The following is a 23,412-nucleotide window of genomic DNA, read 5'->3' as shown; positions in this document are numbered from 1 at the left end:
CTATGCTAACATTAGCTGTTGTTTAACAGTATAGCTATCAAATATGTAACTTGATATATGACATTATCCATTGTCTTTAACGTTGCTGGTCAAACAGGGAGCAGTGTAATAATAACAATTTGTCAGGTACGGAAAGTAAGACATTAAAGCAGCATTTAAACTTCCCCTGAAGTGAAGTCAGAGGAAATGATGCCCATGTAATTACGGTAAATAGGCATAAAGCTATATGTGTTAAGGCTTGGTCTCTGGCATTGACAATGTTTGCACTGTAATAGTTGTAAATTAATGAGACAGTTCTGCCTTACCTTTACATTTGTGATCATGTAAACTGTAACTTCTATTGTTTCTGCTATGTTTGCAAGGGATCATGGGTCCTCCTTAGCTCTTGAGCTATTGATTCTTATTCATGCATGGGACTTTTTTTTTTGGTGTGTGTGTGTGAGAGAGAGAGAGAGAGAGAGAGATAGTGGAAGTAGTAGGAAGATAATATGAATATCTTCCAATCCCCCTGAGGGTAAGATTAATTCTGATGTTGTGTGCCGCCAACATGAGTGAGTGAGCTTGCGCTTTTCTTCTAAAGGGTTAACCACAAGAAAAACTTTCCATACACACACAAACGCCTTTCTATGTTCTTGCCTGTCTACGCTTGGTGCTGGGCAAGTTCGTGTACAGGGTTTTTTGCTGCCTGTTGTAGCTGGAAACAGGGCGGTTGACAGCTTTAAAAAACCAAAACAAAAGAATGGTGGGCTGTAAATCCAAAACAGTGAGCTGAAAGATGATGTAATGTGATGTTAACAACTGGGCTGAGGAGGGCTGAGAGTTGGATTATAATTCTCAGTAGTCTCATCAATACAAGCGGCACCTGCCACCTTACAAAGACTCATTTAATTGTTAGTATAAAAACTTTTATGAATGAGGCTTATAAAGATATACAGTATTTACTCGTATGCTTTCACCCACAGTTTAATGTCGTACACATGGTTTAAAGTCCTGCCATTACATTTAGCAGGTTGTATTTCATTTTCTAAGAACAGAGGAAACTGTCCCACTAATACTCTTCTGCTTAAATAGAACCACATACATAAGCTCACACCATGCTGAACAGAGTGCTCAGGAAGTGGTGATGTGGTCACAGGGCACGTCGAGGTTTCATATTAAACCAAACAGAAAGCCAATAGTATTGCTACTAACAAATTCACTATATTACTATAACACTTTCATTTTCTTCAGTACTTTTCCAGCTTGTTGTTTTTAGTTAAAATATTTTCTGTTTGGTGAAAAGGAAGAAATAGTGACTGTTTGCTTTAATAGCTAATGTGGCATTTTGTCCTGATGATTGAGGTGATGTCTCTGTGGTGCTTTGTGTGCGTCATACTAGGTTGAAAGGATGTTGTGAGCACAACAAAGAGATTCTTACTTCCTCAACAGACATAATTATAAGAGAATTTAACTATTTCCAGCAGGACTGAATGATAACGACAACTGTCACCATAATTACAAAGTCTGCTCTCTACAAACAGGACTTCAAAGACTCTTGATGCAGGCCGTTAAATATAACAGTGTTACTAAAGTCAACATGTATTGTGCAAAGTTGTACATGTTAAAATATAAAGCCAACCATGCATGTGTAGTTTGTTAAACATCCCAATAGCATTTATTCCAAATTGCTCCATCGTCATGCAACACTTACCAGACTAAACAGATCACAATATAAACAGTGTTTGCTTCTCTACAGTATCTATTGCTGTGTCTGTTTGCTCAGCTGTTGTTGTTTATTTTCATGTGGTTACCCACTTATTGCACTCAACAGCTGTATGTATGATGTATGGTGATCTCTGCTGTTCATCGATGTTTGTTTCCTTCCTGAGCATTTGTTATTGGAGTGTTAACCCAACAAAAACCACCGAGAACCTTTCAGAGTGGATCTGTTCATCATGTTACAACATACCAGTGCAGTTTCAGATGACGCTCCATTTGTACACGACGAAAGCACAATGTTTTTTTCACAAATACTTTATTGGCAAATGGCTGGAACAGATAAAAATGGATGCTTTTTTGTTTAAAATAACACATTTATGAAACACACTATGGTCTACACATTTAAAAGGCTTATTTAATTATCAGTATATCAACATATAAAGTCTGTTTTTGTCTCAACAGGTAATGCAATGTATCAGGAAGAGTCCTATTGGAGAAAGTGATGTTTGCTGACTGTGGTAGCTTAGGCTTGTTTTATGAGACAGGCACATTTTGTCTGGCCCTTCCTCCACCTCCTCCCCCTCCTCCCCCTCCTGGACCTTTTCTTCTTTAGGCTCCTTTGACGTCTGCATTTCTTATGTGGGGCCTTTTCTGTCGGGATGGTCACCGCAGGTGACGTGACAGGTGCTGCAGGTGTCGTGATGTCCGCTGCAGGTGTCGTGACGTCCGCCGCAGGTGTCGTGACAGGTGCTGCAGGTGTCATGACAGGTGTCGTGACGGGTGCTGCAGGTGACGTGACAGGTGCTGCAGGTGTCGTGATGTCCGCTGCAGGTGTCGTGACGTCTGCCGCAGGTGTCGTGACGGCCGCTGCAGGTGACGTGACGGGCGCTGCAGGTGACGTGACGGGCGCTGCAGCTATCGTGACGGGCGCTGCAGGTATCGTGACAGGTGCTGCAGGTGTAGTGATGTCCGCTGCAGGTGTCGTGACGTCTGCCGCAGGTGTCGTGACGGGCGCCGCAGGTGTCGTGATGTCCGCTTCAGGTGTCGTGACAGGTGCCGCAGGTGTCGTGACGGCGGCCGCAGGTGTCATGCTGCTCGCTGATTTGTCTTCATTCGGTCTCTGCTGTAGCAAAGCCTTTGTCTCCGCGTCCACCTTCCGTATGACTCTTTTTGCCCAGCCATCGTCTGGGTTGGAGCAGATTCTGTTTCCAGACCTCGTGTGAAATCTGCAAATGATTTTGGGTCGGTTAATGACATCATAATGCTTTTTTAACTTTTTTGAAAAATAATATTATACTAATAATTTATTAAAGGGGTAGTTAATCCAGAAAAATCACACTTTCATGCCCATTTTTCGTGGAATTAAGCTATGCAGACAGGTTGTTGATATCATTTTGATGCCTGTTTTATTGTATCACGTGTATGCTGTTGTGTTGTCGTTGTTCTCTTTGTTTATGGCTGCAGCGTGGGTGATTAGCCCAAGACAAATTTCCCACCTGTGGGACAATAAAGTTTATCTTGATCTTGATCCAAGCGCAATGTCCTTGGTATATATTTTTTTAATCAACAGCATCTCTTAACTGAACCCAAGGGAAATTTGGATTATTCAGAGTAAAAGCTTTAACTCTGAATAATCCAAACTTCTTCCTGTGAACACTTTTCAAAGGGACAAGTGGAAAGTTGTTCCAATAAAAACTTGACAGTTGACAGTTTGGATTTTTGATTACCCAACATGATGGGAGCACTGAAAAAGATATGTTGCTGTAGAAACTATTAAATATAACCTCCAATGTTCGAAGCAGGAAAGATGAAACTCCATTCACACTTATTGTGTTGTTGTGGGTGTATATATACATACATATATATATATATACATATACCGAGTCTGAAAATCTGGACAAAAACTGAAACGCTCTGCATATGAATGTTTAAAGTAAGTTCAGAGACGGCCTTATTCTTTAGAGTGTGAAATCTCATGACAACTTACATTATGGCTTTGATGGGACAGCCGCCTCCGGACTGAGTGGTGTAATTCATAACTTTACTTAGTTGGACTTTGGTGGTGGACCACTGATCACAACAGCTTGACACCGGCCCATGGGCTAAAAATAAAGACATATAGAAAGAAAGGTTAAGTACCCTGCCAAACACTCAATCAAAAATCCTGTTATGTTTTGCGGTACTCACTTGCGTCGACCAGGCTCATCCATGTGGTGGAGCAGAGAAGAGCGACGGACACCAGGCTGAATCTCATCTTTAAAATAAAATTTATATCAACTCAGTCACTCAGGTGGGTTCTCTCTGTGTGTCTGATCAGCCAAGTAGTGATCTTCTCTCTTTTAACACAAAAACCCTTCCCCCTTCACACTACTCACTCATTAGCAAGGTGGAGAGTCAGAGAGGAAACAATGAGAAACAGACCATCCACCACAGCCCTGCCCACAACTCAACCATTACAACTGTAGTCACTCTGAAGCACAAACGCTCATAGAGATGTGTACGCAAACACACACACACACACACGCAGGTAGCAACACTTTCCTTTACACTCACTATAAGCCACAGCATGTCTCTATTTTAGAGTCACTGACATTATCACTGATGATAACTCTAAAAGTTCTGTGGTTGAAAGGAGCCTTGAATCTTAATAAAACATTAGATGAGTTCCGGGGGAATTTTAGTGAACTAGTTCAGATAAACGATGTATTAGGAATGTTTGTACCACGTTTAACTCAAATTAACTTTCTAATAAAAGTGTCAATGAGAGGGACATTTTTAGGCAACATATTTTAAAGAACTGTGCGCACCCACGCAGGTAACTGAAATGTATTTTTGCCTTCTGTCATCACATCATGGCAGTGCAGAGACTGTTTCACTGACTCCTCCCCTAACTTTTTTAATCTTCAAGTGAACTTTGGTGAACTTTGCAACTTAAGGTTGTGTGTCAAAGGGATAAGAGACGTACAATATTAGCAGGGTTAGCTTATATCGTCCAGTTGTATCACTGCGTCCTCATCCCAGGCCTTCAAAAAAGGTGTTGTTTTGTTTCTAAAATGATGGTTAGGATTTGAGAAGATAATCACCACAAACAAACTTTCTGGGTAGTTTTTACTTCATCACTAGTAGCAGCTTCCCTGAGTATAATATCACTGTGGATTTAGTTGATAGCTTGGTGCGTCTCATGCTAACGCTAAAAGGTACAGTGACAAAGTATCAGTACAACCCTGCTCTGCCAAAGTTTATACAGCTACACAAAAGTTAATTTTCCTTTGAGCTAGCTTAGTATGGGATATGTCGCGGCTTGCTAGAACTAGCATGATAGCAGCTAGCTAGCATGTTTCAGGTTTGCTCAGCAGCGACAGGAGCTCGTCAACCAGCCCTTCAATTGGTTATTAAGCTTTGCATGGATTTAATTCACTTTATGGTTCATTCATATTTAAAGTACCACCTATATTTTGTGTTTTTTAATGTTGATAGCAGTGTTGCAATCATTGTCGTACAGAGGTGCACTGATTGGTTTAGCTTTTAACTGTTATATGTCACTCAGTTTAGCTGAAATTTCCAGACATAAATATTCACCAAACATTTCCTGAGTTTCTGTCATAGAAAGTGAGCCATTCTTTTTTTTAAACAGTCAATTAATATTACAGTACTGGCCCTTATTTCCACACCGAGCTCTGTGACACTACTCAGCATAGATCTATCTGACTTTACCTGCCAGCCTTTCATGAGTTAGATTGTACCTTCGGCTGGAGTCATTCCCCTTGAAATACCAGCAGAAAGAGAACGTTTCCTAAAGTATATGGAGGTGGAGGTAGTTATAGTAGTGAAAAGTGCCATCTTGTTGTAGTTAAAGGAGGCACAATAAGGTAAGAGTACCATGAGTGCTGTATTCAGAAGAGGGCAGGCCTGAATCCTTGAGTTTTTACACTGCTTATATCCGACTATATAGCCAAGCAGACTGACAATATAATGGATTCAATTTAAAGCCCGAAGTGAAAAAGAAAGAGGAGTGAGCGTGAGATGACAAAAGCGATAGAGTGGGCGAGGGCGACAGACATAAAAAGAGTCAGGAAGATAAAAAGCACCACTTGGAGGATCCTTTGGAATACATTTAAGATGAGTTAAAGAAAAACTGCGATACAACAGGGATGAAGAAGAGAAAAACAGAATAAAACAGCGGTGATCCGGAAACCCACACTGTGTGTCTGGGCCTTGTGCTACATCATTATACCTACTCAACAATGACAGCAAAAAGTAAACACCTGATTGGCCGTCCAGCCGCTGTCAGGACGGAAAACAAATGTTAGCTCGCCCTTGAGTCCTTCTGTCAACAACAGCAAATCCCAAGACACACCAACACCTGACGTCCCACATGTTCGGTCATTAAAAGCGGAGAAAACCTGCCTTCGCCGAGCATAAAAACACACATTTTACAAAACATACTACATACACACCCAAAAGGTGAGCCGGCACACGCATAGCGACCTGCTGGCACACACACACACACACATTTCTCCACAGTCAATATCCCAGCCTCATCATTATCATCCCTGTGGCAACCTGTTTGTCAGAGCAGAAATGCCTGGCTGGATTATTCGTTCCTCTCTTATTCATTAGTTGTTGTCCTGGGCAGCAGCCCGGCCTGTTGGTTGGCCCGACAGCGTGGCTGATAGAAATTAGTCTCCTGATAAAGCCAGAGAGTGGAACGTAGCGTCGCAGGAAATTACAATCAATACTGCCTCTCATATCCTCATCCGATATCGACCACGAATGGGAATGAGAAGCACACTGTCGAGCCGCTGGACATGCACACGAGGGCATGTTCAAGAACATATTAACATATGGATGCACATCTTAAGGCTGTGTTAAATGCGCTAATTGTTTTACAGGTCACACCTTATCATACTCAACGTAAAGTGAGAAACGTCATACTGAAACTCTTAAAACCACAACTTTCTGTTCACACACCAACTCATGCGTGATTCACATAATCTTACTCATGGTTGTCGCCTCTGTGAACTCACCCAGTCTTTTATAATTGATAAGGAGTGAAAGCAGAGAGGAGCGTATCCTGATATAAAACACATCCCTGGGAGGTACACGGCTCAAAACAAACACACACCTACAGGCAGAGACACAATGTGAGTGGCATGTCTATGAGCCCAGTAATTACAGCAGTGTCTCATCAGATGGAGATGTTTGACTTTGTCTGCTCTCGCTGTTTAATAAAGAATCCGCTCCAGCAAGATAAAGATTACACTTTATCCTTTATCCAACACCATTCATTTTGAAAGATAAAGATATGATTCTGTCTTCCTTTTTTTGTTATTAAGATCAGACGACCCGATTAACTCCCCCCCTTTCGTTTCTGTCTGTGTAAACACTCTGAAAGTCATCCGGAGTCAGAAAAACAGGCAGAAAACTTCTCCAAAAGGCCAGGTATGCTGTAACAAAGAGCTATGTGTCTGCTGTTTGAGTCTGGAGCCTCCGTGTGACGGGCCAAACGGCTGTCTGGGGGATGGACAGCTGGAAAGAGCAGAGCACTTCGGGTCATCTTAAGAGCTAGAGACGTGTTGGTAAGAGCAGAGATGTTTCTGATATGTAACAGTGGAGCCATACACGCCGATCAATACGCTGACCTTTGTTGGAGTGATTGCATGATGCTCTTCTTTGCCCCCCAGCACCAGCGCCCCCACCAGAGGTCCATCAACCATCAAGCGTTGTTGTTCTCTGTTTCGGCAGGAGAGGGATGGCCAATTCTCTGTTCGGCCTTGCTCTCTTCTTTTACCTTGGGACTTTTGTTGTGTTGTGCTGCCGTCTCTGCCTTTTCTTTACACGCACACAAACACAAGCATACTGTATGCATAAGGGACGTGACTCCTTTCATTGTTTGTACAATAAACCACAAAACAAGGCATATTATTTTAAAGAGGAGGTATTATGCTGTTTAACATTTTAAGACATATATACAATGTTACAATGTTGAATCTCCAAACTAAACATGGGTTTCAAATCTGTAGATGAAAGTATGTTGGAATTATCCCCTGCTAAAAAAACTCTCAGTCTGCTGGCTGCTGTGAACTCTTGGTTTCAGATGCTTTACTTTATGATGTCACAAAGTGGAGGAACTCTATATTTGGGCATTTGCCCGAGACACAGCAGAACTTTCTGCCCCTGGCACAGTTCAAGGACACGCCCACCCAGCAGCTCAGTCTGCCTCGGAACGTTCTGCTCAACGGCCCTGCTAGTCGAGTTGGCCAATCAGAAGAAAGCGGGCTTGTAGGGGTGGGGTTTCTTAATGAGACAGAGCTGACTGAGTCATTTCAGACAAAGGCTGTATGAGGGCCTGCACAGAGCACCAGTGTGTGAGTTTTTTAAACTGTAAATTATGCTAAGCTACTCCACAGGTATCACAGAGTGAAATATGAAGCTTAAAATTAGCACAATACCCCACCTTTAACCATATTCGCATGAAAATATCCAAAAAGGAAAGGTTAAGTTTTGTGACTGAATTAGCTCAGGTGACAGCTAACAGACTGCTACCAGCATCCACCTGTCACTCAATGCAACCACACCCCCAATTATGCATAACTTTAAGCCTTAATGTGACTTAATAGATGAGTTATATAAACATCCCCTACCTGTACAGTTGTAATGTAAAGAAAAAAATGTTATAGAGACCAAGTCTGTTCTTTGTACAAGCTGTACATATGTTTAATTCTGCTGTGTAGTTTGGGATTTTAATATGGGGCCTAATGGGGATCGAGTCACTTTTGGAGCCGGCCTCAAGTGGTCACTCAAGGAACTGCAGTTTTTTTCACCTCCGCACCTATACACACACTGCTACTTGTGCAAACATATAAAGAAAGATATAAATGCCAATAAATGAAACCAGAGCGAAGCTGATCCTCAACAAATGAGCTTCTCTGACCCGTCCCCCAGGGCCTCTACAGATGGATCTTGTATATTTCTACTCAATACCAGGGGATGAGCAGAAATCCCACATGGGGTTGTGAAATGTCGTTTACTTTCCAATTAATATTTCAATTAACCAAGTCATTTCCAATTCATTTCCTGAAACCGCTGGGGTTGAAATGAAACTGACCTTCTGCCCCGGTATCAATCTCTCTGCTATTGACCCTCCGCACAAAGCTTCAATTGTGGATCAACCGTCCATTTAGGGAAGGCGTCAATAATCGACTTAAACCGGGGGGCTGTATTACCATAGACATTAGCATAGTGAGAGGGAGTGACCCGCCCCGCACCTCCGGCTCACGGTCCAGAGGATGCAGGAGCGCGTAAAGTCTAATCAATAACGCTTTAATTATGGCGGGGCTCGGGCCCTCGAGTCTTCACGGTTGGGAGACGCGCAATACCACAGCTGATCCAGCACGATCATTTCAGACAGAGAGGGGTTTCACCGCCTCAGTAACCTGTCTCCTTAGGCCAGCGCTATTATAGACAGCAAATTGTCCACCCCTCTCCTTAGATTTGGTAAAATGGGTCGATTAGTAAGGAGGAGGTGGACACTTTCTTTTGTGCTGTTAGAGTAGAAAGAGCTGATACTTTCTTTTGTTAAAAGTAGCACTCACTTGAAGACTGCAGTTCACTCAGGTTAGAGCTTAGACCTTTAAACTTATCAGGTGTTAGGAGGAGATTACAACTTCCTAAACCAGCAAAGTTTGTGTTAAAATAAGGATGATCTTTTCAGGGCTTTATAGCAAAAGTCATTTAAATATGAGGGAATGGTTTTATATTGAAATGTTTTCAATGATGCCAACTGGGCTTAAAGGGAACAACGTTCTCTGTCTTGGTCATATCTGTCGGCCCTGTTCAAGTATGAAGCTCGAGCCAGAAGATGATTAGCTGAGCACAAAGATCAGAAGCAGGGGAAACAGGTTGTCTGGCTCCACACATAGACTCTTCTACCACAGAAGATCACTAATAAATACTTAATATCCAATTTGTCCCATCCACACACAATCAGATATGACTTTTTTTAATTAAACTTTGTCCAGCTTTGTCCTGAATGGACAGAGATGAGAGTGTTTTAATCTTCTTACCTAACTATGAAAAGTTTTAAACCCTTTTTAACTGTTTGGTTTTTTTTGCAGTCAAATGCAGATTTCGGACTCTCTGACGGAGCTTTACTTTTAGTTTGTGATGAGTTTGACCCTCTTGTAAGATGACAAACTTCTTGAGTTAAGCCAAACCATTTTTATACCATTTGACAAAATAAAATAACATATTTCATAGAAGATAACACATTTTAAACTGGGATATGGTTTGTTTTTTACATTACATCACCTGTGCTGGTGATGTAATTTGTGTGCGTTCACGTGATTAGTCAGTATTGTGCCACAGTATCAAGCTTAACCAAGCAGCTATAGCCAGTTTTAAAAGAATGAACTGATTGATATTAAGCAACAGAAACTGAGTGGACAAACAGAATCTCCACTGTTAGAGGAAAATATGCTGAATGAACTGACTGAAACAGAACAGGTTTAAACACACAACTAAACTAAGGCCTGTAAGACCACACAGGTAGATACTCTGTTATTATGCATGTTAAGAGGAAAAGTTAACGCAGTAATATGAGAATGTGTTTCTATCTGTTATTGTTCTTTTAGCCCTAAAGCAGACATGTTGACCGTTGACACTGAAGGTGCCGTTTTTATAATAAATCTGAAAACTGAAATTAAAGCCAAACTGTAAGTGTTTGCTGCTCTGTCTGTGGGCAAAGAAACGGTCAACCTGTGTGAATTTGGTAGCTTTTCATGTGTTATATTACAGTCATTTTAATGTGTTATATTACATCAATATATTACAGTAATCCCTAAACATTCTGGGGCGGACTGACGGTGCTGGGGTGGTCGTGAACACCAACTTGATTATTCTAGGGCGGTCGCGACTCGAGTTGAGAACCACTGGTCTAAGAGAAGGATCAGAGTTTGATTTATCATATAGAAAAAAATAAGAGAAAATGTTTAAAATTCTCAAAAAGGCTGAACATTATGAATTGTCCTTAACAGAGACTTGCTGCTCTACTGTCTCTGAATGGGACTATAATTGTGTATAAGACAGCTTCTTTGTAGTTTCAGCAGAGTAACAATCCTTCCTGCCTGATGTCTCATGTACACAATGAACTGCCCCCCCGGCCCACTAGATGGCGTACTCCCCCCGCAGTGAGCGAACAGAGGAGCTTGACAGGCTCTGAGAGAGTCATCCAAATTTAGCCCAGAAGTCAAGAGTGGCAAAAATACAACTACAGCAGCCCCGAGGCTACAGCTGACATTATTCTGCTCTCCATGACAATACAGTAAGCTGTGAGGTTAAGAGATAAACTGTCAGCGGGCCTTGAATAATTTAAAACCTCCACTATAGACACTACAGTGCTTATAAAGGATTACTAGTTTGATACTGTGCTTGCAAATGTGTTGAAAAAGCGGACGTGTGTCTTTTCACAGGCGGGTGACGAAGCCACTTATTGATTTTTGTGTCTGCTCGTCAGTCATTTGTCTCCCTTTGGTGGTGGCATTTCACAAGAGGCCGCGCTCGAGGAATATTATTAAGAGGACGGATCAAAGAGCTTGTGTCCCTTTTAGACCAGCGTTCATTCATGACTCACTGAGGCAAGGTCTCCCTCGCTCTTCATCCCTCTCTTTATGTGTCCGCTTTGATCATGCAGTCCATGTTGCAACCTCTCGCTTCATGTTTCTGTCTTGTAGCGTTCACGCGCAAGCTAGCTCTGTCTGCTCTCTGTCTGTGGAGCACATGTCCCATGATTGCCTCTTTTCATCCGCGCCACAACTGCTTTTTTGTCTTTCTGCCCACGTAGACCCCCCACCCTTAGAAACCTTCAGCCTAAAGCCCTCTCTTCCCCCCTGTGACACCCCGCCATTCGCTCCTCCGTTGGGTTAAGCAGGGTCATATCAAAGCCTTAATGCCTAAATGAGAGTGTGTTTCTGTGTGTGTGTGCAGGAGAAAGCACGGTCCCTCCCTGCTCGGGCTAGATTATTCTAAGTTCCTGACCTCTGGGTGCTGAGAGGGGCCCGTGTTTGGAAACACAGGCACTTGTCTTTGTCTCCGGAGCCCAGTGGGGGAGCTCGACCAGGGGCCTCTCTTGTCAGGCAAGTCCATGGACGCACTCGGCCCGTCCTGGGGGCTGCCGCTCCCTCCTGTCCAGCACCATCTTTACATTAATATACCGTGAATAAGCAGACAGCTGGCTGGGCAGGCAAACACTCACACTGAAACACACACACAATAGAAGGAGTTTGGCTTGCAAGCAAAAACATTGATCCCGAGTCCCCTGCCTGTGAGTCAATCTGGCCCCAATAGCCATTCAAGTGTATCTCTGCTTGATCTGATGTTTCCCGATAAGAGAGATTCCTCCCCGGGTGTGTGTAGGTGTGCGTCAGCCAGTGTGTGTATGTGCGTGTTAGAGAGGTATTGATTGTTGAGTGACATTGCGCTATAGATTCCAAGCAGCTGCTAAGAGTTTAAATGAGGCCTATAGCGTGTCATTAAATGTCTGTGATAATGTCAAAGGAAGCTTTGGTAAATGTTTTCCCTTTTAACCCTTTAAAGTGTGACTGTACTCTGCATCATAAGTTCTCACACTGTAAAACACGCAAAGGTTAAAGGTCAGGAGGCCATAGGTAAGGAAGAACTGGTCTGATAGAGGACCATCATATCGATCACCCTCACCTTGTTTGGGGTACGGTGGCCTCGACCTTAGAGGTGCAGAGGCCCTGCTGACTTTGAACCCACAAACTTCCACGCTAGCTTCAGAATCTTCCCTCGGTGCGTTCACAGGCTCCATGCCGGTTTTAGAGGCCCTTCCACTGCGAAAGATCAAGCACCAAAGCGCCTTTCATTGGCAGAGCGTAGTGAGCAGGAGGGAGTGCAGACCTGGATGAGGGCTGTTTTGTAAGCGAGCAACAGGGTTTTAGATTCGATGCGAGCGTCAACTGGGAGCCAGTGGAGGGATATGAAGAGCGTGGTGAACAGAGTGATATGTGCTGTTTTGGGTTGATTGAAGACCGGTCTCGCTGCTGTGGATCATCTGCAGAGGTTTGAATGTGCATGCAGGAAGGCCTGCCAGTAGGGAGTTGCAGTAGTCAGTGTGTGTTATTACGAGAGCCTGCACCAGGAGTTGCGTTGCATGCTCTGACAGGTAGGGTCTGATCTTCCTGATCTGAAACAGAAAATAAAGGAATCACATTTTCTCTTCAGATAATGAGGAAATGTTTTTCTTGACAAGTTGCAAAAAAAGTCGATAAGTTTTATATTAGTTTTCTCCGTCTCTTTGCAGTCCAGCGTGCTTCATAAATGCTTTTAATTCACCCTGAGAAACATCGTCTCTGAGCATAATTCAGGCAGCGATTACTTTGCTACCACAATGTTAAGTTTTAATTGAGCGATAGGTCGGGTGCGGCTTGATGGAGAATTAGGAGCTTGATCCATACTGAGGACTAAAAGCCAGGATGTCTCAGCCTCAGCTGCATCAAATGTGTCTTCTTTTATTATCTGTCTCTTGAGTGATTCCCCCAAACATAATGAAAGTGCAGTGCCAAACTCTCCAGATCCACTCCAAACCTTTTCTCAACTTAGACAAGTGCAATAGAAATGTAGTTTATGATTATCATTACTGTGATTACAGCCATCTTCCTCACAGCATGGAGGATAAGTTGTTCAGCCTGCCTTAAGCAACAATTATCTGGATGTGAAGTTGAAGATTGCACTCATACCAGCATCTCCCCAGCACAGCAGGCCTTTGAATGAGATGCTCACATCAGTGTGGTTAACTGTTCACAATGACAATGCAAATACAATTCAAACGTTTTGTGGGTATAACTTGCTCACGTCATCATTTTAGGCTGATTTAAATGTCATCAGTTTTTCAGGTGTTTGGTTATAAATCAAACTGGAAATCTCTCTCGATGACTTTGCATTGCATTGGAGTGCCTCTTTGGCACCTTCGTCTGCGCTGCGGTGTGGTGGAGTGCACTACCAACAGCACTAAAAGCAAGGAAACAAGTTTTTAGAAGCTGCTGAATCCAGGCCTCTAATAACATAACACTGAATGCAAGCAACAAGAAAAGAGATCAGCAGGATGATGGGAAACCGCACAGATCTTGACAGTCGCTAACACGGCCGGCAAACTTTATTTTTTTCAATGACTGCACACTGCCCAGACAACCACTCAACTCACCTCAACATTATAAAGTTGGTAGGTGCTGGTTGTATTCTTTAGAATGTTCTGAGAACCAACTGCCAGCTCCACACGGCCCAGACACCAGCTGACAGGACGGACTTCTGCTGCCTACTTATTCTTGTTTAAGTTTGTGCTTTATCTTACACGAACAAAGGTTGTGTGTACTGATGTTCCGCACGTGAGCATAAGCTAGTTGTCGAGGGAACGCACTCTCAGAGTGTTAAGGTTTGTTAAGGAAAAGGCACACATCGGTCCGACTTTCCACAACTCCATCATACCTGACTGGACATGTCAAACTCCAACAACTCCATCCAACCAACTCCAGCTGTCGGGTCAGTGTGCGCCGACAGTTGGAGTTGGTTGGCGTTAGCCTGGGCAGTGTGCAGCCACCATTAGAAGTTTCGGGTTATATATAGGTTTTAGTTAAGCTTTGCAAGGCCTGTTTTTGATCTTTGTTAGGTTTAATAGGAATTTTACCTGTTGATTCAATCATGTAGTTATACTACAAATATCTATTCAGTGGGGTCATTTCTCTAAGAAAAGCAAGGTCTGGAAAGGTACAGAGATAGACCCACAGTGCTGACTGTCCTCTCTAAAAGTTATTTTGGCCTTTCCCCTCCTGCTGGCGTGGTTTTCAGAGTATGATGCAATGTGCTGTGTCTCTGTCTCAGGGCCATGCAGCTAGCATGGTTCAAAGCATGCAGGTTAGCTTAAATGACAACCTACACTGCGATCAGCTGGTCCCCTGTCCACATTTTAGCATCGATTTTGGTTGTTTTTTTAGTCTTTATTAGCTTAAGAAAAGTGGAGAGTTGACCAAGGATGAGTGGAAACAGAAAGGTAGGATGTGCAACAGACAAACTCAGAAAGGGACATTGCAGCCATGAGACTCTGAGGTGGATTATTTTAACACTTCTTCAAATGTTTTAATAAAAGGCATCTTTCAGGTTCAGAGATGATTCCAGCCGAGCATTTACAGGAACACTGTGAGCTGTGCTCAGAATTGGATTTTCACTGGGCGGTCGAGATTCTATCTCTGTATTCACTCAGCATGTCAGCGCTGAAAAGCATCAACCTTCCACTTCACACATCTCAATGTGACTGTAGTAACACCACAGGAAACATTCAAGGCCACTACGGTCCACCGACACAGAGCGGAGAGTCCTTGTGCTGCTGATTCCATTCACATGACCACACAGGGCAAGTTCCTATCGGTGTTTCCATAGAGGAGCATATGCACACACACACACACATACACACACACACACACAGATGCAGATGGCGGAGGTGCTGTGGTTATGAGCAGCGTTACCACAGGTAATGCGATCACGGCGCAGACAGAATGATGTGTTTATATGATAAAGAGTGAGACAGGAAGAGGAGTATCAAAAGAGGAGGGGGAGGACAAACATGACGTTAAAAAGGGGAGGAAAGGAGTGAAAGGAGGAGGGAGGAGAAGCAGACAAGAAGCGGGTGGAGGGAACGGAGGAATGTATAGAGCAGCGGGAGGAGGAGGAGAGAGGGAGGGATAATGAGAGAAAATGAAAATGGATGATAAACGATGAGAGAGCGAGGAGAAGACAGTGAAGAGGAGGGAGTCTGCCTGTCAATCAGATTATGAGCCAATCATTTGACAGAGGATTGCTTTGACCTGGAACCTGGCGGATCACATTCGCTGCTACACATACACACACACACACACACACAGAGTCAGAAAGGCACTCAGTATCGTTTCCACACACTTGCATGGAGATAAATGTGTCTCGCTCGCATCCAGTCTGGTGTTAAGTGCACGTATTAGGACGTATCAGCATTCATGTATGTGCTCCGTGTGTGTGTGTGTGTGTGTGTGTGTGTGTGAGTGTAAGTAAGTGAATGAGTAATGAGTGAGTGATGGATGGACGATAATGCACATTTAGCCTCTCTCACGAGGGCTTAGATGTCTAGCTGGGCTCACACACTCACAGAGAAATGTGTTAGATAAGACGGCTTCCCCTCTTATTCATCGTATTGGAGCATAAATCTCCGTCCCGCTCCTCGTCCTCTTTGTGCGTACCTCTCACTACATTTATCTCCCTCCGTATCCCCTCTTTCTGGACCTTTGCTTCCCCCCGCTCTCTCTCTCTCTTTATCTGTCCCTCTCACCCTCGCTGCCTGTCTCGTAGTAATGGAGCTAATTTGTTTAGCACACAAAGAGTGTCTGTCCATTAGCGCAGGCCTGTCCGTGCCAGGAGAGATGGTGACAAATCACACCAGCGTGTGTATCTGCTCTGTGTACATAATTGTGTTTGTGTGTGTGTGAGAGGGAGAGGTGGACGGCGCACTTCCTGTGAACGTGTTTATTTAAAGCTGGGACGTATTTTGAGTTTTCATGTTAAATGAGATGTATGTGAAGTAAAAGCAGCTTTTAGCCACTTTGGGCTCATTGTTTTAGTTTAACTCAAACGTATGCTTGCAAATAGACTGACTTTCACCACACCTGCACTTTATTCTATTGAATTATGAGCACAGCAGAAAGTTCAGCTGCCTTTTTTATACCTGTAAATAGAATTATCTTCTACAGACGCCACTTTCTGCCTTTTAGCCGACAAAAGAGACGTAATGCTGCTTTAATCACTGAGACAAACCGTGTTGTGAGTTACTTTGACTTCCAAAAATTTGATTTCCAGTCTTTTAATTTGAAACTTTTAGCCTGCTTCCTGCCGGGCCATATTTTTCTACCGCCTCAGACTTTTCCTGTCATAGAGGCACTACTTTTACATCTTTTTGTATCATTTAAATTAAATGTGTTGTAGCGTTGCGGGGTAGTTAGACGGATGGACGGAAGAACGAGGAAGAGGTGATGTGCGTTGCTAGCTCTAGCTAGCTACTAGTTGGCTAGCCGCTTTTCTCGCTTCACTCTCGCTCGCTCAACATGCTTCATCTCTTCCTGAGAACACCGAACTTCAGCTTTAAAGTAGCATTAGAACTTCTCAGCCAATTACCCACTACAGTGAGCACCTCCCTTAATAAACAACTGCAAACCAACAGCAAACATAAACAGGAAGTCATACCCAACGTCACAGTATTTTGCTTTAGTATATTAGTGTATGTGAAGGCATCTTGAGAGAGGGGTTGAAGTTTTAGATTTCATAATGTGTTATATGTCAATGTACAACCAGTGTTGATGGTTAATGTAGTCCAAAAAAAGCACTTTATTTCTCAGTGCATGCTTATTTACCCCAAAAGCTCAGCTCTCCAACCTGCGGAGCCGTGTTGGCAGTGAAAACATGTCGCAGGATGCATCGCGCACATAAACTGACAGCCCCGTGTTTCTTCACAATATCCTGATTATCAGCCCAAACTCATATTTAGGGATGACATTTTTAGTTGTTTGTAGCCTTGTTTTGTAGCTTTCTTGCCAAACAAGCGAAGGCGGGTGCCAGAAATCTAAGCTGAAGCAGCCTGCAGTTCTTCCGGGCCACTACTTACGGTACGGCAAATTTAGGCGCTGATCCCTGAGGATTTTTCAGCTAAACTGAACTTCACCCCAGAGACACAGAGAACATCTGGAACAACTGTGGGAGTTTATCACATTCTTATCATGTTTATTTCTGCTCCCATAGACTGCATACTCTTTGTTGACAACTTTCTTAAGCCTGGTCCAGAATACGTGCGTCACTCCCTCCCTGTTGACTCTCTGCGACATCAGAGTTCATGTTGGGCACTCATGCATACAACAGTAGTTTTTGGTACATTTGAAGCCATGCCTTTATTAGTTTAAGATTATTTTTTGGCCTTTATTAAAATGGGACAGTGGATAGTGTTGGAGACAGGAGAAGAGAGAGTGGGGATGACATGTGGCAGGAGGCCGAGGGTGGGTGACTGTAGCCTCTGTGTGGTACACCGATTTAACCACTGAGCTTAACCGGCACCGAATTTTAACAGTCAAAATAAACTCAATAAGATGGCCTAGAAATAAAGTAGGTGAGAGTAAACATTGATGTCTTTTTCAAAGCAGAGAGTTTGTCTCTGCACAGAAGACAAAGGAGAGTTTGTTACTAATCATTAAAGATGTCTCCAAGTCAGTCATGACAGCACGCATAACACCAGGACCCTGAAACTGAGGCAGCTAAATGGAATTCGGCCGTCATTCATTTAATTACTTACACCTCTGCTTTTCTTCATGTCAGAAGGTCGTCTGGGAACACGTCTGGTCTTTATATGATCAGTCTGGATAATAAATAACGCCCGTTTCAGGAGGATTCTTCCCTCAGCTGCTGTCTCATCCCTCCGTCCACGTCCTGCGTAGTTTCAGTCACTACTGGACCGAGGATTAACTGTCACCGAGGCATCAGCGGCTACAAATCCTAATAAGATTGGAGCCCTGATGACAGCAGCTCTGTGGTGATCCATATGTATGACAGTCAGGCCCAAATCCCTATTCATATTCTCCATGATCTCAGCCGGCCTATCGATACGAGGCACTAAAGCGAGCGAGGAAATGATGGAGCTCTGCGCCGGGCATGTCTCCCTCCTCTCTCTGCCAACAGACTGTCTCTGTTTGGGCAAAGTCCAATCCGTCACGATGAGTGCATCCTTCCTGTTATCCCTCCATCCCTCTCTCTCCCCTTAACGCCTTTGATGCGATGTGACATCGGCTGAAGCGAGTGACACAAGCGTCCTGAAGTGCTCCCGTTTATTTGGAGCAAATTCAAGAAGAATTTGAGGGAGTTTTTCTCAGAGGAAGAATTGCTCTGAAAATGACCTTGTTTCCCACCACATGTTAAAATCAGCTCACCTCCGCTGGTTAATCTGCATGTCGTCTCACCATTGACTCACAGATGAGCTTCGACAGGAATGTGATACAGGAAGGCAAGGTCAGTTTTCATTGATTGTTAAATCATTCGTCTGTTTGAGAAGGACACGATTGAGACGGTAAAACACTGACTCCTCTCCCCCCCACCCCTCCTGCAGACTTACGGTAAACATCTTCCTCCGGGCTCAGCTAGAAGCCAGACGGCGTTCAGTTTGCCTTCGACTCAGCAGTTAGTCTGTGTGTTGTGTGTGTGTGTGTGTGTGTGTGTGTGTGTGTGTGTGTGTGTGTGTGCCCCAATCTTTCGTCTGTGGCAACCAGAGAAAATCAGGCGCTAAAATAACACAACCCAGATGAGAATGGACTTGGAACAGTGTGAATGTCCTCTTTCTACCTTTCTGTCTCTCCCTCTGTCTGCATAGCTGGTGTCACTCTCAAGGAGATCCTCCTCCTCCTCCCCCGTCCTCCTTCCCTCCCTTTTTCTTTGAGGGTAGAGCTGGCAGAATTTCCTCCCTAAATAGCTGTTTTTATCTTGTTTTCCCTCCCGCCGTCCATCCGTCTCTTCCTCCCTCTATCTCTCCGGGTGAATGGCCGTCTGGACTCAGCTAAAGGTTTTTTTTCCGGGCCTCCAGAGACCTGATGTTGAGATATTTTGTGGACAGTATCTATGAAGTCATACGTTTAAGGATTGGTGGCTACAGTAAAAATAACCTCACAGCTTGCGGTGTTAGAGCCCCGAGGTGCGGCGCTTTTTCTGCACCACAAAATCAAAATATAAGTTAGAGAAATGGAGGTATATAGGTTGAAGGAGTTTGGTTGTGTTTTGCAGATGAAGACTACAGGATGGGGGGTTTCTGAAGGGGCTCTCGGCCCGCGTATGCATCCGAGACAGGGAGGGAGACAGACGGGGGCAGGGAGGGCTTTGTGCACCAGCCCTTTCCCACACTCCCTTTCACCTTTTGTTGTATGGCAGCACCGAGGCTCTCTGACATGACGAATCGTTGATTCGGAGAACGGAGATGCTGGAAAGTAAGAGTGGAAGAGCAGTGGCGAAAAAATTGGCGTGCGTGTCCTTTAATATTTTGTACTTCATCAACTTCCCGTCTTCTGTCCAACAATTTGCTCGTCTCGCTCCGTTCTGGAGCAGAGGAGTCGAGGTCCAAATGCTTCGAGCCTTAGATGTGCAGATTCCACAGCGGATGAGCCACACACACTTCCACACATAATCACGCACATGCTCTTATGCACACTAATGCCTCTGCCCAAATGCCAGCACCAAGCTGTTGCCCATAAAGCGTTCAGGCTGTCACAATAGAGACATTACCACATGAGTGAGTGGCTCTGAATAGGACCGAGGGTGTGTGTGTATACAGAGTGTGGTGGCTACGGGGGGAGTTCCTGGCAAGGCAGACGACCCTGTCATCACCTCTGCCCCTCGTCAAACAAGCCACCGCTGTCAGTGGCACATGCAACACACACACACACACACGCACACACTCCTCATATGAGTTTCATCTCTACTTGGTTACAGTCTTTTATTTTCTCAGACGAGAGGTCTGGGTGAAATATGGGGAGGGAGGGAGAGAAATAGGGAGGATGGTTAGCTAAGTAGGAGAGATAAAGAGAATAGCTGACCCGAGCAGGCCGAGCAGGGTGACAGGGTGAGAGTCTAGAGGTCGAAAGAGGAGGGAGAATGAATGAAAGAGTTCTTTTAGAAATGAAAGTAAAAGAGATGGAAGGATCAGCACTTCCTCGTGGAAACGGCATAAGGAAAACGACAGAAATGTGTGAATAAGGGCACAAGATAGCACATTTAAATTTTAGTTTGAGGCTACTGTCGCTCAGATCTGATGTGTGTGTGTGTGCGCGTGTGTTTGGGTGCATGCATGCGTGTGTGGTAGAGGGAGTGACAAGGGTTTAAGGGGCCGTGTCACGCTGTCACTGCTGGAATGCATGACAGCGACATTTTGTCACCGAACGGATGAATGCAGCGTCATGGCAGCAGAAGAAGAAGAAGGAGAAGAAGAAGAAGAAAGGAAAGGGAAGAAGGGACTAGTATTTTTTTCTTCCCCCCACACTCAATGAGGAAATTAGGTCATCCAAGTAAAGCCATTGCAGGGAACAAATCATCATCATAATTGGAGCCTTAACAAATCTGTGGAGGTGGCTGCTTCACACACACGCAGGAAAAGAAACACAAAAGCCGACACACACACGTCTGTGGCTACACACATCGCAGAGAGCGGGTAAAACAGGATTTCAGTATAAATCAGGGGATGTTTGACAGCTTTATGGCTCTTTCAGGAGCCTCATTTGGGACAGAAGCGTGATAGAAGAACGCTGCTCGTGGTAAATATAATTGTGGTCATGATCCTTCCATAAATCACGGTGTTGTTACATCACAAAGCAGCAGGAAGCAGGGAGAATAATCCCACAGCATCGGGGACCTTTGGCATCTCTTTACCCCATTCTATCTGCCGTGAGGAGCATTCACAGCAAGAGAAATTAGAAACCAGAAAAAGCCCTAATTTCACCCGATTTATATTCAAAACCGCACGCCAAAGTAAGTACTCACATGTTGGCGTTAAAGGTATAGGCAGACAATTTGGGAAATATGCTACTTTGCCCTCATACTGAGAGTTGATTTGCAGCTAGCTTAGCAAAAAGATGAGAAATGGGGGAAACTGTTTTAATCTGTCCGATGTTTGCAAAATCCGCCTTCCAGCATCACTTTTAACCTCACTAATTAACACATTACACCTCACACATTACATGGCTATCAACAGGGACAACAGGAAGTGACTGCTCCAAGCCGAAAGTAATAGTCTGGCACATGACAAGTTGTCAAAACAGCATGTCATTTGTAGTCTTTAGTCATCAGTAAATCACTCAGACAAGAGGTGTCGTGTTAATTAGTGAGGTGCTGGAAGGTTGATATTTGTACCTTTGGACTGAGCTAGGTTATCTGTTTTCCCCTTTTTCCAGTCTTTATGCTAAGCTAAGCTAAGCTAGTCATCTGCTAGCGGTAGCGTCATATTTATTGCACTAATGCGAGTTTGGTATCATTCTTCTCAGATTATGCTCAGCAAGAATGGGACTGAGTTTATTTTCCATAATATTGAACGATTCCATTAATGATAGAGATAATAGAGATAGAGATCGTTCTTTAGTAATCCACAGTGGGGAAATTTGGGTGTGAATAGGACTTTGCACTGGATAAAACCCAGAATTAAATCAGATTTAAATGTGAACTTACGTAAAGTTTAACTTTCTATCTACACCTGCTTATAAGGAATACTTGGTAGAAATGAAGAAAACGCCCCTTTTAAGTGTCACTTAATTTGGTGCTGACCTTAACCTACAGTTGGTTAAATCACATGAATGGGCACTAGAGAGATGAGGAGTATGAACACAAGCACACATGCACACACTCCAGCGGTTAAGCGAGGTAACACTTACCTCTTAAAGGTATTTTCTCTCTGCGGGGGGCAGAGGTTTCGCCACATAATCTCCGTCAGGAGGCCGCGTTGAAGAGAGAGAAGATTGAAAGGTTGACCTTGCACACTCTCAGCTCCTCCTCGCACATTTCACATGACAGGCTGCACACGTTATTTATTCATGCTTAAATACAGTCTGCTTGAGGCAAAGCAACAGTGAGATTCACACACACATTATTCCCGACATCCAAACTGCAGTCAAAAACATGTATGGGCAGAATAAATCTCCATAAAGCGTTTGATTGGAATCTGTTGTGCATGTCAGTGTTGTCTGCTGCTGGAATCACATCAACAACAAGGAAAGACAGAGAAGCAAGCCTGAGCTGACACTAATCCAGTAATTGCCATGTGCCCATGTTGCTTATCAAAATAATTGACAGTATTTTTTAAAGTGAGATGGAAATGTTTATCCCAGTACTACCCAGACAGTCCTGGAGACACCAACAACTCTGGATCGGTAATGAGATCGCTGGCTTTGTTGTGGTCTGTTGCTGGTTCGGAGACAATCCTAACAATCGGTTTAGTGCATGGACATTTTCATTTGCTGTGTCTCACCTTCACAGCAGACTTCAAGGCTGTTTGCCTGGTGTATATCTAATCTAAAAAAAACAGGTTACTCAAGTTGGTAATTTATGGTCTTCATGCAAAGTCATGATTAAATCTGTCTCTAATTTTCTGTTGTTGGGATACAAAGCTGGCACTATTTGTTCTCAAATGAGTTGACAATTATGCATTTTTCTTTAATGAAATTGATTTTTGCTGAACTCTCTGCTTCTAATGTCCAAAAAACAGTTTGAAAATGTGCTCAGAAAGACCAAATCCCCAAACATGGTTTAACTGTGTCGTTTTTAGTCTTTCATTACTCTTGAGGCTCAGTTGTTCAGGGCTTTGAGTCTGAAAGTCCTTGGAAGAGATTACAAAATGTTTGTCCTTGAAGCATTGACAGTTGTTGTTTGGTTGGCAAGTAGAAAAGTTTCAACCTTTCAAAAACCAATCATACAATATTATTGTACTGGATATGATTTAAAACGTCATCATTTTTACAGAGTAACCTCGTGTGAAGTGTCTCCAAAGGCCGCTTTCCCACCCCTGAGTCAGGCGGCTGATTGACAGGACTTGGCTGACTGTGGACCCTCCTTCCCAGCGTCTCCTCCTCTCGCTCTCTCTCTCCCTCTCTCCTCTCCCCTACTCCCTCTCTC

At 43.7% G+C, this 23,412-nt stretch overlaps 1 protein-coding gene across 1 annotated transcript; it reads right to left on the bottom strand.

Moving 5' to 3' along the window:
• Positions 1-2,025: 2,025 nt before the first annotated feature.
• Positions 2,026-22,262, bottom strand: LOC138611136 (uncharacterized). Its single transcript, XM_069684092.1, has 4 exons — positions 22,176-22,262; positions 3,886-3,952; positions 3,686-3,800; positions 2,026-2,924 (listed from the first exon to the last, which is right to left on the bottom strand). Exons 2-4 carry the CDS (start codon positions 3,950-3,952, stop codon positions 2,222-2,224), a joined length of 885 nt encoding a protein of 294 aa, XP_069540193.1. The 5' UTR covers positions 22,176-22,262; the 3' UTR covers positions 2,026-2,221.
• Between the last annotated feature and the right edge of the window lie 1,150 nt (positions 22,263-23,412).

This window comes from Semicossyphus pulcher, unplaced genomic scaffold, assembly GCF_022749685.1.
Source record: "Semicossyphus pulcher isolate SPU_LCO1_2020_fin unplaced genomic scaffold, fSemPul1.0.p SCAF_7, whole genome shotgun sequence".
Classification (NCBI taxonomy): Eukaryota; Metazoa; Chordata; class Actinopteri; order Labriformes; family Labridae; genus Semicossyphus; species Semicossyphus pulcher.
This window is presented reverse-complemented; position numbering and strand designations above follow the sequence as displayed.